Source organism: Salvia hispanica, chromosome 6, assembly GCF_029641045.1.
Source record: "Salvia hispanica isolate PSC_SH4W2 chromosome 6, Shi_PSC_v1, whole genome shotgun sequence".
Lineage (NCBI taxonomy): Eukaryota > Viridiplantae > Streptophyta > Magnoliopsida > Lamiales > Lamiaceae > Salvia > Salvia hispanica.
This window is the reverse complement of record NC_142697.1, coordinates 21471431-21488861: the sequence shown is the minus strand read 5'-3', so window position 1 is coordinate 21488861 and position 17431 is coordinate 21471431. Positions and strand designations below refer to the sequence as shown.

At 36.7% G+C, this 17431-nt stretch overlaps 2 protein-coding genes, 1 long non-coding RNA gene and 1 pseudogene across 9 annotated transcripts; 1 reads left to right on the top strand and 3 right to left on the bottom strand.

Moving 5' to 3' along the window:
* Window positions 1-1521: 1521 nt before the first annotated feature.
* On the bottom strand, window positions 1522-3031 carry LOC125207719 (uncharacterized). Its single transcript, XR_016132671.1, has 2 exons — window positions 2340-3031; window positions 1522-2236 (listed from the first exon to the last, which is right to left on the bottom strand). It is a non-coding gene; the product is annotated as an uncharacterized LOC125207719 (long non-coding RNA).
* Window positions 3032-3327: 296 nt separating this feature from the next.
* On the bottom strand, window positions 3328-6693 carry LOC125206378 (CRS2-associated factor 2, chloroplastic-like; annotated as a pseudogene). The gene is made up of 5 exons (XR_016132880.1): window positions 6496-6693; window positions 4605-4860; window positions 4298-4425; window positions 3920-4064; window positions 3328-3838 (listed from the first exon to the last, which is right to left on the bottom strand). The product of XR_016132880.1 is annotated as a CRS2-associated factor 2, chloroplastic-like (transcript).
* Window positions 6694-8643: 1950 nt separating this feature from the next.
* On the top strand, window positions 8644-14433 carry LOC125205959 (uncharacterized). 5 transcript variants are annotated; one of them, XR_007173870.2, is made up of 17 exons: window positions 8645-9037; window positions 9243-9293; window positions 9394-9630; window positions 9728-9826; window positions 9903-9958; window positions 10233-10344; window positions 10646-10825; window positions 10912-11163; window positions 11639-11830; window positions 11920-12117; window positions 12205-12327; window positions 12460-12756; window positions 12852-12950; window positions 13037-13413; window positions 13493-13525; window positions 13615-13671; window positions 14083-14433. XR_007173870.2 is itself a non-coding variant. In XM_048105189.2 (16 exons), coding segments are annotated over exons 1-16 (2433 nt in total). In that variant the 5' UTR covers window positions 8645-8905; the 3' UTR covers window positions 14084-14433. The 5 variants fall into 5 exon arrangements, 4 of the variants coding, with proteins under 4 accessions (XP_047961147.1, XP_047961146.1, XP_047961145.1 ...); XM_048105189.2 differs by lacking the exon at window positions 13615-13671 and having other exon boundaries at window positions 9400-9630; XM_048105188.2 differs by lacking the exon at window positions 13615-13671.
* Window positions 14434-14747: 314 nt separating this feature from the next.
* LOC125204114 (uncharacterized) lies at window positions 14748-17152 on the bottom strand. Of its 2 annotated transcripts, none has more exons than XM_048102674.2 (4): window positions 16860-17152; window positions 16330-16406; window positions 15496-15580; window positions 14748-15422 (listed from the first exon to the last, which is right to left on the bottom strand). In XM_048102674.2, exons 1-4 carry the CDS (start codon window positions 16929-16931, stop codon window positions 15033-15035), a joined length of 624 nt encoding a protein of 207 aa, XP_047958631.1. In that variant the 5' UTR covers window positions 16932-17152; the 3' UTR covers window positions 14748-15032. The 2 variants fall into 2 exon arrangements, with proteins under 2 accessions (XP_047958631.1, XP_047958630.1); XM_048102673.2 differs by having other exon boundaries at window positions 14748-15428; window positions 16860-17147.
* Window positions 17153-17431: the final 279 nt, after the last annotated feature.

The window sequence follows — 17431 nt, the reverse complement described above, 5'->3', positions numbered from 1 at the left end:
TTCCCCAAATTAAATATACAAAAAAAACATACGAGGAAAGGAGGATGTCAGTTGTGGTTGCAAATTTTTTAATTGTTATTGGTAATAGGAATGTACAAACAACTATATGTGCTAACTAAATTAGTTTTGTTTTCTAAAGATAGGAATGCATACGTAATGATAACCGAGTTAATCGTGTTCTCCTAAAGATAGGAATGCTTGCGTAGTGATAGAATTGAATATATGAAATTGATTAGGATTTAAGAATTCTACTACGTGTAGAACCCTTTGGTGAATGTAGACTTTTATGTGTGATTTTGGAATTAGATTCCAACTACACATGTACGTGATGAAGAGAATTTAGTATTGCAAGGTTTTATTGTAATTTAGAAATGCTAAAACGTTTCATAGAATAATACTCCTATAAATTATTAGTATGTATGTGATCCATTTGTATCAACATTTTATTTATTGTTCTAACAGAATGTACAGAGAGTACTAATAAAAGATCTGGAATTTTGCAAGAAGCTCCTAAAGTTTTTTCTATTAAAGATCTGGATAAGAACATTTCATTATTTCAATATGGGATACATGGGAATGGGGAATGGAAATTGGCGTTGGGAAATTGAAATGAATGCATGTGCCATCTACCAAATTAAGCATGGTTTCCATAGAAAAAGGGTTGGGCATTTGACCTTTGCCCCTTAATTAATGAAGTACACTATTTAAACCGCCTATTTTATGAAATAATAATAATAATAATAATAATAATAATAATAATAATAATAATAATAATATTGTGTGAATGTGTTGGTCCAATGTAAAGTTAATACTAGTATATAAAATAAAAGTATTCGACTATTTGAATACACTATAACATGGTCTTGTGGTAAAGTTATTACTAATGTACGAAAATAAACGTTTTGGATTCGACTATTTAAAAACACTATAACACGACCTTTAAATTTTTATTAATTTATTAATTAACAAATTTATTTATCATCATATCTTACTGTTTCTCACCATATCCTGCACCAATTCTCCCTGCTTTCTTGTACATTTAAACCCCACTTGCTCATTTTTTTTCTCATTCCTAATCCACGTTCAACTTTAATAATCTCAACCACAAAAAATGGCAAACCTGACAGCTAGATGCCACCTAATTTATTTTAAAACCTTTATTCCAAAAAAAAAAGTTGACCAAAGAAACAATCCAAAGTTGGACATTTTGCACAAGCATATGATGCTGCTTAGCAGCTAACACGAAAATATTGTGTAAAATAAGCAGGAGGATCAAATTCTGAAAAGAAAAGAAAAAATCTAAATCATTAGATTTAAAAGAGAAGAAACCTCGGCAAAACATTATAGAAGTTGCATCTAAAAAGAACAAAAAAACAAAGAATGATTCGACATTTTCTAACCTGTTGTTTAACTTGTATTTCTGTTGCCTCAGGCCAAATAAATGGGACACACTTTTATAGGTATTGAAGAGAGAGAGATGTAGTCATATATTGTGGGTGTCTAGTATTTGAGGTGCGGATATGCAACAACTTTGTAAACCTGATCCAAAGTTGGTCCTGAAACACAAAATATATGTACGAGTTTAGCCTGTTACAGTTATTCCTCTACTGAAGTAGCACGATTTCCCTCCTCAAATGCTGCGCTCGCGATGCGCAGATAGCTTCAAATACCATTCATAACAAGATTACACTCTTAAAAATTCTCACCATATTCAACATGTCTGTACTCTGTAGCTCTTGATTCCTTCAGAGAGACACACTCATCTTTTGGTTCCAGAAGTTGGAATTGAGTTCCAAGGTAAATGAGCTAAAATAATATAAAATACACACCCCTACAAATCATACAAACTTTCAAAGGAGAGGCTCGTCTTCACTCATCTGTAGATCACTATATCTAAAGCCTAAAGGTATTGTGAATCTGTGATGTTAAGCTCCCTTAGCCACGGATGACCTGCAGAGACACGCATTGATGGAATGGTGTTTTGAATACCAAAACTGCAACGGTTAAACAATGCATAATGACGTACAAAGTGGCCGGGCAGCTGTCCTTTTTCGATGATCTCTATGAAGCACCCTTTTCACAAAATCTCTGCCTTCTGCCATGGTACTCACTATATTTAACTCCAAATAAATAGATAAATATAATACATGAAATGCAAGATTTTCAGTATCTCGGTGTACAACAACAATTTTCTTTGCATCCTCTTCTGTATATCTTCCACCTCTGTAAATGTAGACTGTAGAGGGACAATTATATTCAAGCTGCTTATCAATATGATACTACTAATTGAAATTCATGATTCAACAAGAAGAAAGAAAATTTTGAATAGGACAACATACTCCATAAGTACATAGACATTATAGGGTACTCGGCTGTGGCATCACCGCCGCGGCGCATAGGCGGCTTACAATAGGCCGCCGTAGCAGCTCTATCGTGGTTACTCTTAGTCTCACTATTCCTGCAATATTTTGGGCAGAAAATCATTCCACTAAATAGAGGCATTGATGATTTCACAAATGGTGTGGGTATTTTTATTGTTCTTAATATTTTCACCAAATTGATACAACAATTTTGTTTTAGGACAGTGATGACCTAAGAGTGTCCAATATAGTTGGCAGGGCCAAGCCATAAAACGTGGCCAAGCCACAAAATCGTGGCCGGGCCATCAACGCCCATGTTTTGCACTATGGTGGACATACCCAAGCCACTCTATCATTTATTTTTACCATTTTGTTTATATTTTAATTTTACTACAATAAAAATTGTTAGACTATAATAATTAATATAATGCACAATTTAATGAAAACTAAATCGAAAACCAAATCTTCGTTGTATTATATATAGGGTTATATTTGAAGGGAATAGGGTAAATTGTGTGTGAGAGTAGAGTAAAAATAAGATTTGAATTTTAGGTATATATAGAAATATTTTCAAATTTTTTTTTTTAAAAATAAATCAGAAATTAGGGGGAGCCGCGGCCCGTGGCCGTTGCAATAGGAGCGCCTGGCCACGGTCGTGGCGCTCTCGTGGGCAAACCACCCCCCCCCCCCCCCCCGCCACGGCCGCCCGTCCCCGTCACTATAAGGAGCCGCGGTTCGCGGCTCTGGCGTGGCCCGGCCGTGGCTCCCCTATAGTGGATGCTCTAAGCTTCTTCTCCAAATATTAGCTCCAACACAATCTACTAGTAGTAGCATTTATTATTCGTAATTGATCAGTTCTTGTTCAATTAGCTTTTGCTCATGTTTGAGAAGAATTAAGTAAGATAACTTAATAATAATACATATTTAATCACATGCAGCAAAATATATACTTTTATAAAGAAGGCTATTTGTATCTTTTCACTCCTTCATGTATTTAAGTAAAAATATATTTTGTCCATAAAATGATATGTTATTAGGTTATCATCCTAAATATGGGTTATCATTATAACGCACCCACCCGCATACATGCATGATGCATATGTATGTGGCCCTAATTCTCATAATCAGATTCATCACCTATCGCTGAATTGCATTGCTAACAGATCAATGGGAAGTGATCCTAATAGAACTTGAGATTTCACTGCATCAAAAGACTCATCATCTTCACTGAAATCGTCAAGTCATCATCATCCTCTCCAACCAGGGCTCTAGAATCCGGGGATGAGCTCCCGTCATCTGAATAGACCGTGGCGGGATAAGAGTGTGTGATTGCCTGAGACGCACTCTCAAACTCCTCCACCTTCGAAAGAAGCTCGTCCGGGCTCACATTGACCTCGTGCAGAATCGATGCTCGCCCCGACTCAATGGCCGTTGCCACAGCGCCATCATCTTGGGGCTTATCTGCCTGGACTCCGGATCTGATTTGCACGAAAAACCAATGCAAATTAGACAAATATGCGGATCACTATTTGTGAGGAAGAAAATAGTTATGTTCAAACCCGAAAGATAAGTAGGGGACGAGCCGTTAGCAGAATGTAGGTATATCTGAGGAACTTCATCCTGATACATAGATTTCCACTCCCTTCCTCTCCACATCAGTATTTGCTCATCATCAAACGATAGCAGCACACAGGGCACCAATTCCTGCGGTCAAAGAAGGTAAGATGAGATTAGAGAGAGATCGTTAGGGGAAGAACGTGATAGAGATCATGCTAGTGATCTCCCTTATACCTCTTTAGAAGAGCTAGATATATCAGAAAATAAAGCCTCTTTGGAGGATTATTTTTTTAATATAAAATTTCAGATCTTGTTTTACTTCCGCCTTTTCACTCCATATCAGAACGATAATGAACTGCAGCGAAGAAACGAACACCAACCTTCAACTTAGCTCCTATCTTCTTGTAATCACTAGGCTGAAACCCTCTGCAATCTATCCTCGCCAATTCGGACCCTTCAAACGCGGTCCTCACATCCCTCACCAGGGTGATGTAAACCCCATTTTTCGCTACAAAAGGACACGATTTGTCACAAAAGCAAGTTCATAGCAAGAAGATGAAAAACAGAATAAGCAAATGTCTTTGAATACACTACCTAGTTTTTACCTTATAGAGATTAGGACAATATAAGCCCTAATTTTTTAGATTAGACAAAAGCATGAAGCAATACATGATTTTGAGTTTGTACCTAATTTAGGGATTGGGAGAAGCCTTTTCCCTTTCGTTCTAAACTCATCTGCTTCTTCCTTCGTCAGCCTCTCGGGGGCATCTTGTATAAGCTTCGGATAAACTGGTGTAGCCGGTTTCCAAAGCATTTTAGGTAAGCGAGGCTGTTTTTGGTGATCATAGTTTCTGCCATGGAACACATACAACACTCCGCCCATCCTATAAATAATCTTGCCACCAGATTTTTCTTGCAGGATCAATACCCATTCATTAGGTAGTCATAAATGAACAAGATGTCCATGGCGTTTCTAGTAGCAAAAGCATCAGCAAGACTAAGCCAAGAATTCATGATCACCAGACAACTGCTGAGAAAGTGAGAACCTCAATGCACCGGCATATGTTATTCATGTCAATAGTTGGGACACCCAAACAACGGACATTACAAACAGGCTGTCTCCTCCAATGTGTGTGTATCAGCTCCAGCATATCGTGTGTTAATCCATTTCTACCTGCAGAATCCAACATTTCAATCAACCAACATTTCAATCAACCAACAATCTTTATTACAAGCCGACACTAACTGAAATCCTCATCCCGGCACAAAATCGAAACAAAAAGACATAATCACAATGAAATAATGCATTAACTCAACCTAAATCCCAATCACCCTAATATATCCAAACAAGAACAAATCATAATGCATCCAGCACTAAATAGACTGAAAAACAACAATTACAACAGCAAGAAACAATTTTTGAAGCACCATAACATTAAATCACTGAATTCCCATAATCCCAGTACAAAATCCAATCAAGAAGAAATCATAAACCCAATTTCCTTGCAACTTTCAAGAAACTAAAACAACAAAAAATAAATCAGCAAGAAACAATTTTGACACAACATAATACACTAAGTCACCTAAATTCCCCCATCCCAACACGAAATCCAAACAAGAAGAAAATACACACACACTTGCAATCCCACTTTTTTTAATTTTTATTTTACACTCGCAATCCCACTTAACTAATCCAAAAATGCTACAATCACAAAACATAAACAAAAGCATATAAAACAGCAAGAAACAATATTTAAGCAACATAGTACAATAACTCACTATATCCAAACATCCCAAAAACGAAACTGATAGGAATTAATATGGGATTAATTCCTATCTAAAGAAATTATATGAAAAGAGATTAGAGAGGGTGGAAACTAGCGTGACTTTGAGAGATTTGAGAGAACGGACGGTTTCTCCAAGAGGGAGAACCGGAGGAGAGAACGAGATTAATAATTTAATTCTTCATTCTGCTTGATAATAATAAAAGACTCCACACATATTTATAATATATGTGGTACAAAAAATATCTCCTATAAACTAGGGAAGTAAATCAAAAGCAAATCAAATCCTAACCACTAGGGAAAGTAGATAAAATCATAGCAACTAAATAATACTAAAACATAGATAAACTAAATAAATATACGGAGAGAATATCAGCTCCCTTCCGGAATAAAATAAAATATCAGGTCCCTATCAGAAACCCAAACAAGAAAAGCGCACAAACACAAAAATTCCACTTAACCAAATAAAAAGTGCAGCCTCAAGAAACTCAAAAAAACCAAACCAGACAGCAAGAACAATCTTGAAGCATACTCACTAAATCCCCATCATCCCAACACAAAATCCAAACAATTTAGGAAAAAAAAAACACAATCCCACTATGAAAAAAAATCTGGCAACACAGCTCCAAACAAAATGAAATACCAACAAGTAAAAAACAGCAGCAACAAACAATCTCTCTACAAAACAAACTCATCTAAATTCACCTGTTTGTTACTAGGCAACAAGGATTTCACCATCTCCCTCATCTCCGCCCTCGTCAGCGGCGCCCCCAACACCTCCTTCCGCGGCTCACATTGAACTTCCCCATCTCATAGCCCCTCAGCATCTCATACTTCTTCGACCACAAATTCTCATTAGGATTTTCATCACCCCTGCCGCCACCCAACGGTTCAAACAGCTTGCGCGGCATCGTGGGAGGGGCGAAGGGCAGAAACGCGGGCTCCCGAATCGCCAGAGGCTGAGCCCTAGGCGTCTCGGAATAGCTGTACATGAATTCGAAAGGGGCGCCGGGCAATTGGTAGGAAATTCCGGAGTTTCCGACGACGACGGCGCGGTAATCGTTGTGGTTGGGGTGGAAGGGTCTGAGTTTGAGGGGCGTTTGGATTTTAAAGGGGGGTATTTGGGGGGTGGAATTGTTAAGGGTGAAGTTCCCTTGAGAATAAAAGGCAGTCGCCGGAGCTTTCCCGGTCGATCAAACCATAAAACACGATAAAAGCTAAAAAGATAATTTCATATTTCTTGAATAATGGAAAGGAATAACAAATACCCTACCTAACTTAAGAAACAAGAAAATAATCCTAATAAATACTCCCTCCATCCCATTGAAGATGACCCACTTTCCTTTTTGATTTGTCCCAACTAAGATGATCCATTACTTTAAATGAAAACACCTTTATTTCTACTTTATTCCTTCTCCTTATTTTACTCTCTCCTCTAAACCCACAAAATATAACTGCATAAAATCCTGTGCCACCCCTTTCTTGGGACGGAGGGAGTATAAGATATGGGAAATCAATAGCTAACTAAATAGTAAAGATACGGGGATAATCTTTGGGAATATGCCGTATCAGGGATTGGGGGCTTTTGGAATTGGGGGAGAGAGGAGAAGAGGTTTGGATTTGGGAGTGATGAGAGAATCGCCATGTGAAGAAGATAAGTTGCATGTATTCCAACTATTGAAATTGTTGGTATTTTTCTTTTCAAATCCAGGAATGCAAAACAACTTCACGTATGGCCAATTTCAGTTGAGAGTAAGTCGTGAATTCACAAGATTTCCTTCGTTCTTCCCCAGCAGGAGGTATATGTATTGAAATCTTTACATCAGTTTACAAAGTCTCAATCTTTATTTTCTGCCTCTGTCCCAATTGCAAAAGAATTCAATACTCTGAATAGTAAATTGAAATCATGTAAAGGACTTGAATAAAAGAAGAAGTAGAGAGGGGGGACTTACCTGTCGTGAGAGGTGAGAAGAAGGCAAGGCAATTGATAAATTTTAATCTTTCTGGAATCTAAATCTCTGTCTTGGGGCGTGAGAAGAGAAGAGAAGAGAAGAGAAGAGAGAAAGAGAGTGATGAGATAAAAGAGATGGGAGTGAGCAAGAAAAGAGGGACACCAATTGATCCATACCGCCAATCTCTAATGCTGCTCGAGAAGATTAGTATAATATAGAAGAGAGATACACATGCGCAGCGTCGGAGTTTTGCACAATTTTTTAGTACTCAATATATATTTTTAATTAAAATCTTTTAGAAATTTTAGCTTCAATTTTTTAGCTCTTGACGATATATTTATCTATTAAATTTGATTTGAGGATCAAATTTGTAAGTTTTGAATGTTTATATACTTTTTTTAGGTTTTTTAAAAACTAAAAATCTTTATATTAATATTAAATTTCAAAACAAATTATATTTGTAGTGTTATTTAAAAATAAATTATTTAAATCTTCGTAATTTCAATTATTGCATTATAATCAAAAAATTAATATTGATATATTTAATTTTATAAAATTTATAAAAATCAAGAATGTTTTATTCGTTTATTTGAAGTTATAGAGAAAATGAATAAATCCAACTTTAATTTTTATGAATTTTATAAAAATAAAAATGCCAATAACATTTTTAAATATATTAAAATTAAATTAAATATATAAATAAAATACAAAAATGCATAGAACAAAAATGGTGCTTACAATTTACATTTTAGACATAGAATGTGTAGCGTATCATCTCAATATATTTTGTTACTGAAATTCCAATAGTGAACTTTTGGACATTAAATGGGCCAAATCAACTAATGAAATTATCACTCTCCATTAAGACAATCGGAGCCGCCGAATTTTATTCTCAAGATTCAACGGCAGAGATTATTACTTCAGATTTCTGTTTATGGAATACTAATAGTTTCCACTATAAATGGCGGGAGCATTATTATTCCAAAACTCATTTGCCAAACCCATTAACCCAAAATCTCTCTCTCTCTCGTCAACGAGTTCTGCTGTTTTCACTTCAAGTCCTTTAATTCACCCCAAAACCAATCTCCCAAACTCCACTGTCGATTCCATTACTCGATTTCAACTCGTCCTTCTCTCAATTTTTCTTTCCCCAATCCATTTCGTTGTTTCTATTGCTCTCCGTTTTCCTTAGGGTTTTAATGAGTAATTAGTGTAATTTATTTGGGGAAAAAAGTGATTTTACCTTGCGTTAATGGAGGTGCCGCCCCTCGCTCCGACTGCCGCGCGAAATGGCGGATTTGCGATGCCGTCGTCTTCGTCCCAACCTTCTCGCAAGGAGTGGCGCGCTGTGTCCGAGCAATCGCTTCGAAACTCCGCTAACGAGGTGGAAATCATCTCACATTAGTGTTTTTATTTATGCAATGTTTTTGCGATTTATACAAGGTTATTGTAAAATAGTAGTACCTGCTTGCGTCCGCAATTATCGATTTAAGATGTTACCAATTGTTGAAACCTTTGTTCAGAAGTAATTTGTTTTGGGAATTTGAGTTCTTCTAGTTTACCCACGGTTTTGATGTGGTACAATGCAGGAGTTGGAGCGTTCAAAACAAGTTCATTCTGACGAGAGATTGACATACGAGGTAGTGATTATGTTTTAAACGAGGAATTTATGCTCTCATCCTTTTGCTGTTTTAGAATGAAAATAAAAGTAATGTGATTTGGTATTTGCGTTGTGCTAAGTTACAGCATGGGAGGGAGCCAGTGGAAGTGGATTTTTGCTCGATAACTATTGATGGGGATTTGAACAACAATATTTTGCAGCAGAGAATTCATGAACTGGCAAAACAAAGGGAGGAATTGCAGCTTATGGAGATTGAGCTTCGTGCACAGAACATTGCGAGATCAGAAATTGCCAGAATTCACAGTAACTTTGATGCTCAAATCACAGAGCATGGAAATGCTAATGTTAAACTGCAGGTTTTGCACTTTCTTTGTGGTGTATGCATATATGTAACCATTTACATTGATCTTTTGATCTTTTTGCTAGTAATTTACAAGTGTATCTATCTTTTAGGAGCAATTGCACGAAAAGGAAGAGAACATACGTGAGCTGGAGAGAAAGATTGAAGAGAAGGATAGAGAGTTGCATGCTATTAGATTGGACAATGAAGCGGTTAGTTTGACAATCATTTATGTTTTCTTCCTTCTCTTGAAATGGATTGTCAGTATTCATATTTATTGTTTGGCAGGCTTGGGCTAAACAGGATCTTTTGAGGGAACAAAGCAAAGAGCTTCAGAGCTACAGGTACTTCCTTGCATCATAGTTTCTTTTTTTAGGTGCTAAATCTGGAATATTGTCATTGTGATGAGAAATTGGTTTTGATTCAATGTATATTTCTATCCACCGATCTGAAGTTTGGTTAAGTATGTACGTCTTGTTTTGCTATTGCGTGAAGATTATTTTTGTTGTTTCCTGCTTCCAGCTCTCTGTTTCTGAACTAAATAAGAACTTTTGTTGTAATAGATTTCACATTTATTCTAGGATTATGGAATTCATGATACACTTGCTACATTTGTAGGAGGGAAAGGGACAGCTCAGAAGCTGAAAGGGTGCAGCATATTAGTCAAATCCATGAACTTCAGGAACATATTCAAGAGAAAGATCGCCAGTTCATGGAGTTGCAGGAACAGGTTCATTCTTTTTTTTGTTCTTATACTAATAATGTTGGTTAATCAAATATCTGACAGTCATTATATTTCATGATACTTGTTTATATACATTTTGATCATTAAAATGAAGATATAGTATTATAGTTACATCATTTGGTTTAGGCAATGCACTGTTATTGAGAAATATTTTCATGTATGTAAATGGGTTATGTTGCCCGGCAAAATATATTTATGTACAAAAAGTATAGATCACTCACAAGTCACAAGTCACAATAGTATAAAACTGGCTGGCTGCATACTAATGGTTTGTGGCTCTATTCAGCATAGGATCGCTCAAGAAACCCTTAATTTTAAAGAGGAGCAGTTACGAGATGCTCAAGCCTGGATGACTCGTGCACATGAATTGGATGCTTTGAATTCAAGTACTAACCACAATTTACAAGCTGAGCTGCGAGATCGTACAGATCATTATAATCAACTCTGGCTTGCTTGTCAAAGACAGGTGATTTAGCCACAACACTTACGATCAACGTGAAATCCAGACACGTCTTGCTGTCATTAGAAACTAACATTTTATCTTTATCTCAGTGTGGTGAGATGGAAAGGCTTCATTTGCACATACAACAGCTCCAGCTTGAGTTGGTCGACGCTAGAGAGAAGACTGGAAGTAACATGGATGGTTCAAATATCTCCCATAAAAGTCTGATTGAAGCCTCTAAACTAGAACAGAGCAATGACGGCCAGCAGGATGTGAATATTAGAGGTTCACAGGGTACAAACATTGGCAGCATACAAAATGGAAATATTGAATGTGTTTCTGATGGAAACACATCAACACAGGTCTTATTTCCTAGTAATCTGTTTTGTTCTTTGTGGTTCACCTGTGTTCATTCATTTTTAGAGATTATCTTATGCTAGCACTTAGTGCTACTAGTATTATACTTCCCTCCCTCAGAGTCTTTCATCCCCATGCTCTTTTTCTTTTTTATGAATCTGTTGATTTCTCATGCTTGTAATCTAATTAAGAATTAGAGCTTCTAATCATCCTTTTTCTCCTTAATTTTTGCTTACATTTACCCATGCATATTTGGCATCATTATTGTAAAATGTTTTTTGCTGTTTCTGTAGCCTTTTGGTATTGGGAACTCATTTTGGGTTAATTTATTTTTTTACGATTTGTGGCCATGTCCTGAAGGACATATTGCCATGTTGGATAATTGGATTGTAGTTCCACTATTTGGAGGATCCCTCGTGTGAACTTCTTACCATGGTCTAATGTTTGTTTTGGTCCTCATTACCCTTTTTTCTTCACCAGGCTGACAATGTTCAAGTTGTTGCTTTTGCTCCTTCATCCCTTCTTGGCATGCCACCCTATGCTCAACCAGGACAGGTGACTGCTTTGCATCCATTTGTAATGCATCAACAAGGTGTTCCTCACCCATCACATGTTATGCAATCTCATTTTCACTCGGTATCCACAATGCCCTCCGATCAAAATTGGCAGCAGGTTAGTATAATACCAACTCGTTTCTGTTCATTGGTTTCAAGAACTGCACCAGATAGAATTGAAGTATTCTTTGTTTCAAAATGTTCAAGGGTCAACCGGAAGGCCAACATGTTCCTATCCCTAATCAATATGATCAGGAAACCGAACAAAATTTGGTGAAAACTCACTCTAATATTGGCTACAAAGCTTCTGGGAATGGTCAAATTTTTCATGTGACTAATTTGGAAACAAATATCAGCCAAGGATTAGATGCTGATTCAATCCCATCAACAAATGAAGATAGCAAGGTTTATAGCTCATAATGATACCTCAGCTTGTCTTTTACACTGATTGTCAAGACCTTTGGTTCATCACTTTAAATAAACCTTTTACAGGTTCTCGACCCCACTGGAAAGAGTTATGACAAGACACAATCTCCAGAGAGCTTGCTGAAAGTTTCATCGCATTTTCGAAACGCACTTAGTTTAGATCATCTAGAACATGAAAATGACACTAAGGTTCGGGATAAAGCCAGAGTGATTGATTTAGCAGTCACCCACCTTTTGTTTTCTTCACTGATATTTGTCTGCTTCTAAACTGGTGATTTAATGATCATAGTGGAATTGAGAGTTTGTCTAATTTCTAAACAGCCACAGGAGAAACAAGTCAACCCTGTCCATGATCACGGAACCGAAAACAAGAGTGCAATGGAAAATCTCAATCTTGCTGGCCTGGTGTTGTCCGAAAGAGATGCTAGTGTTAAGAATCTCAGTGAGGAGATCACAAATAACGGCTCGAGTACTGATAAGGCTGGTGCATCTGTATCTGCGAGGCAGAAAAGTATCACAGGAAACACTGCAGAAAGTTTTCTACTAGATGAAAGAGTATTATTGGCTTCTATAGTTCGCACAATAGGCTCTGGTGGCAGAATTAGGATTAGTTCAACGGTTAGTTAATTAATAATTGCATTTCATGTGTGACTTTATAATCTCATAATGAAAGTCAAGAATGATGCATGATTGTTATTGCCTGCCTGGAACAGCTTCCAAATAGACTTGGGAAAATGCTTGCCCCACTTCACTGGCATGACTACAAAAGGAAGTATGGAAAGCTTGATGATTTTATAGCTGGTCATCCAGAAGTATACCTCTTAACCTCTCGTTGGTTTTTGTGTTCTGACTACATGTGATGGTATTTGCTAATATTCTCTCTTTGGGGGTATCTCAGCTATTTCTGATTGAGGGCGACTACATTCAGCTTCGTGAAGGCGCACAGGAAACCATAGCAGCCTCAGCAGCTGTTGCCAGAGTTGCTGCGGCAGCCGCTGCAGCTCCATTGTCAAACTCGTCATTGTTGCCCTCTGTAGCAGTAACTCCCATGGCTCAGTCCCACCGACTAAAGAAGGCCTCACCTCATGACTCATCGTATGTAAATGTTGATAAGAGCAGCTTTAATGAGCTTGGTGCTCCTAGACCCTTGAATGCGAATGAGCATCCTTCTCAGTTCTCAGCTCCGCAGAGTCGCAACATAAATGGCGGTTCACTTCGTGTTCCTGGAGGATCTCATGGGAGGCCTGGAATGAGTTCAGCTGGGAAACAACAAAGGTATTCAAGTTCTTCCCTGAAATTGTACACCTTTTATTCATATCCATGGTTCTGAATATAACTTGTGGAAATTTTTCAGGGCAGTTGGGGCTGTGCCAAATGTGAGAAGATAGTAAGTCATAATCTTCTTTGGAAAATATAACTTTTTGATTATTTTTAAGACTGTTAATGTATTGTCTTTGATGTTTTCTCTATGCGAAGAAAGTGTAAAGTCTCATCAATTGTCAGAGTATGTCTTCACCAGTTCTTTCCTTCAAGGTCCCATCCACTGCCCAGCTTTTTGACATCAACTAATATTTCATCACTACTTCACTATCACCAACTCATTGTTTTAATTTGAGTTAATTTGAGTCTCCCTTGTCAAGTTTATGAATCTACTTCTATGGAGTACTATAGTTGGGTTGTGTATGTGTGTTCTTGGTGGATTAGTGATTTATGTTTTTTTTCCACACATCCTTTGACATTTTACTCTATTATATAGGATACAAGTATTAAAGAGCTAGAAATTGATTTGAAACATAAAACATACTCCTACTAGTTTATTCCTTTTGTATTCAGTTAATGAAGCTGTCAAATTCTTCCTTGCGACATTAGTTGAGAAAATTATCTAATGTTTGACTAAACTCTTAGCTTTGAAATGTTGTGTTTACGAGTTTCCATGCTTTGCAGGGTATGCTATGAGTCTCTTTTGCAGGAAATGGCAGTATTGCTAGATTGTTGGCATCAAGTGCTGTGAAAAGAAATGGAATGGACGACTGGCAAAAGGCTTTAATCTATCAAGTTAAACTGTCCAACTATCTTTTTTGTCCTGTTCAAATCGGTTCAGGATGCTTGATATTAAAAGTATCTATACATTTATATTTGGAGAGCTCAAATTTTTTGTTTCTTCTTGTGTTGAGTGTGCATTGATGAAGATGCAGCCTTCCAGCATTTTGATATTTTGTTAATGAAAAGGCAGTGCCATGTTTTTGAATTTATTAAAGAAGAGATGTTTGATTAATATAGCTAGTTTCAAGGTCACATTTTTGTGAATATCTATTGTTGGTAAAAAAGATTGAAAAAAAAGGTCAGGTTTTGGCTTTGCTTGCACACGATATAAACTTAAAATAGAACGAGCAACAAAGGTATAGGTTTAGTACTCTTGAGGACAAAATACTACCACTTTCAAAGTAAGTGGGAAATACCATAATTCATCCTTTGTTAATGATTTTAAGACTAATATCCTTTAAAAAATCTAAAATTCACCTTGGTATTCATTAGTTCAAATCTTGAGAATGCAATACGACTAAGTAACAGATGTATACCTCCCACTCAAAATAACAGGAAAGAGAGTCTTGAGTGTCGACATTGAGTTATATATTGCATGTAGAAAAGTTTCTGCAAATTAAAAACAAGTTTCTTAGTACACAGACATATTTGAGCTTGTGTAACATGCATAAAAGCAAGCCATCCATCTAGAAATGGGAAAATTTTCCACATCAAAAACATGCTCGTTATCTGCATGACAAAACGCAATGCTGCAGGACTCCCACAGAACACTACTAGAAACGTTTTGATTGGTAACGAACGGATTTCTCTTCAGTGTTCTAGCTCAGGTTCAAACTCACATGACACAACCATCATTCTCTGCCATCACGTCCCAAACCAGAGTTACCTTGGGCGTTGCCAGAACTTGCCTCCAAGGTGCCAGAGTGGTTTCCTCTCAAGTCCATCATATTGGCATTACCATGGCTGGGGTGCATAAGCATATGCAAACCATTATTAGCACCCCCTGCAAGATTGAAATGGCCTTGTTGCATCTGTAGTTGCTGTTGTTGAAACTGTAGCATTTGATTATGCTGATCTTGAGGGCGGAGTGCATTCAGCTGGAAAGGCAATTTGGGTTGCTGTTGCTGTTGCTGTTGATGTTGCTGTTGTTGCTGCTGCTGCTGTTGCTGGTGGTGCACTGTTGATGCCTGACTCTGCTGCATATGTGAATCTCCTCGTGGTGCCATCGAGCTAGTTGCCATCTGCAACTGCTCTTGCATATTAGGAAGGAGGTGACATTGCCCTACTTACATATACTCGAGAGTTTATACATACTTGTGAGGGTGTCGAAGATCCTGGAGGTTGGGCATCAGCAATTGCTGCTAAATACATCAAGTTTTTCTGAAGTACGGCCTGATACCTGAAGAAGAAATTTAATTATTTGAATGATAAGATGTTTATCAATCAGTCTTATCCCTCAAAGTAAACGCCCCAAAAATGTTAGAAAGTGCCAGGACTATCAAAATCTCATTGTATAAAAATGCAATGCCACTTCCCATTTACTTTAATGGAAGTACTCCACCCGTGATCAAGAAAACAGTAGTATAATGAAATATACCATTGTCATGACAAACTAATAAGAGATTAAGAGAAGATGAAATGACAAACATAGTATGATGCATAATCCACTCCAGTTTCAGGCAAAATAAGGTCATTAGTTATATACTTGCACTATGGAATTTATCTCTTCCCAAATTCCCCCTTCCTTTACTAATCTCTTCTGTGTCATAAATGAAGTACCGTCTAGATAAGATTTGAATCATTCCCACAGTCTACTTATCATCAAGACAAAATGACAACACTCTGATAACCCATGGATTTGGCTCAGAGAAAGTCGTTCACCAGAAGAAATTAAATATTGAAACAGAATGTTTAGTAAATGAAGACAGTTCTCATGTTAATTGTATTCAGTTCATCAAAGCTCTTTAACTCAAGAGCATATCTACGGGATCGCTCATGCACATTGTGGTCTGTGATTTAATTTACAGACAAATGATAAGATAGACCAACACCAACACAGTAGATGTTGCAGTCAAAGCACTATTAATTAGAAGATTAAACTATTATCACAGTGAAAATCATCTACAAAAAAACAGAAGAAAAACTTACTGAGCACATTCAGCAACTTTCCCCACTTTCTGGAATTCCAGTATCGCCATTATCAAGTTTTTGTTCTCGTCCAAATACTGTTTTTATCAGTATGTAACCAAAATCCAAGAACAATTAGCATTTCATTTAATATAGTTCAAAATTACAATTCAAATGGAAAGAGTTACATAATCAAACTAAAATAACAACAACATTTCAGACAATAGAGATATTGAGTCAAGAATGAACTTAAGACCCTGTGAAGTGACATTAACAAAATGATTTTTCCTTTTGTGATTTATGATTTTGAATGCCGTTTCCTGCACAAAAAAAGAAGAAAAGAAAAGGGAAAAAGAAACCTGCAAGTAAATCCAACAAAATACAAAGCAAAACTCTCCTAAATAACAACTAAAATTTCTGATAAATGTGAAAGCCAACTTGAAAATCACTTTCCCCTTTTTTCTTTTCATAGCACTCAAAATACATAGAGGGAGCAAAAACAAACACATAATAGTACACAAAATATGGTAAATATGGCAAAAACAAGTTACCTTCTGAATCTGCTCGGTGGAGACGAGATTGAGGGGCATCGACGGCGGCGTGTTAGGCGGCATTTTGCTCATCTTGTTTTTGGCTTCGTTTGCTCAAAATTTCTAAAACCCCCCAAAACTTTAAACCCTAAAGCTCCGAATTCAGCTATGATTTCCAAAATCAAATTCTACTTTAACTACTGAAATACTACTACTACTCTATATAATCATAATCAAGTATAGAAAGAAGAATTATGAGAATCGAATTTATTAGGAGTTTAGGACTATGTTTGTAACTACTTAAATTCAACATTTTCATTTAGTCAATTATTTGGACTGCACATAAAACAAAATAATTCATATTTCAGTAAAATCAATTTGGAAAAGGGAAGTAATGAGATTTAAATACTAGACCACTATTTACGTGAAAGTCTTTAGATGTCTTCGAATTTATCGCTTGGATGTATTGTTACACAAAATAATTACTATAACATTAAAAAGCGCATTATAAATGAATATTTTTCTAAAACTCTTAATTATCTTGATAAAATCAAAGTATATTCGCACAAAAAGAAAGTTGGAAGTGTAATGTT

What these genes read in the sequence shown, in the direction of transcription:
- LOC125205959 (XM_048105188.2), top strand. Translation starts at nt 8,906, where the DNA reads ATGGAGGTGCCGCCCCTCGCTCCGACTGCCGCGCGAAATGGCGGATTT. An exon ending in TTCGAAACTCCGCTAACGAG is followed by an intron (nt 9,038 to 9,242) that starts GTGGAAATCATC and finishes GGTACAATGCAG; the next exon opens with GAGTTGGAGCGTTCAAAACA. An exon ending in ATGGAAACACATCAACACAG is followed by an intron (nt 11,164 to 11,638) that starts GTCTTATTTCCT and finishes TTTCTTCACCAG; the next exon opens with GCTGACAATGTTCAAGTTGT.
- LOC125204114 (XM_048102673.2), bottom strand. Translation starts at nt 16,931, where the DNA reads ATGAGCAAAATGCCGCCTAACACGCCGCCGTCGATGCCCCTCAATCTC. An exon ending in CCACCGAGCAGATTCAGAAG is followed by an intron (nt 16,407 to 16,859) that starts GTAACTTGTTTT and finishes TGATAAAAACAG; the next exon opens with TATTTGGACGAGAACAAAAA. An exon ending in GATCTTCGACACCCTCACAA is followed by an intron (nt 15,429 to 15,495) that starts GTATGTATAAAC and finishes ATGCAAGAGCAG; the next exon opens with TTGCAGATGGCAACTAGCTC.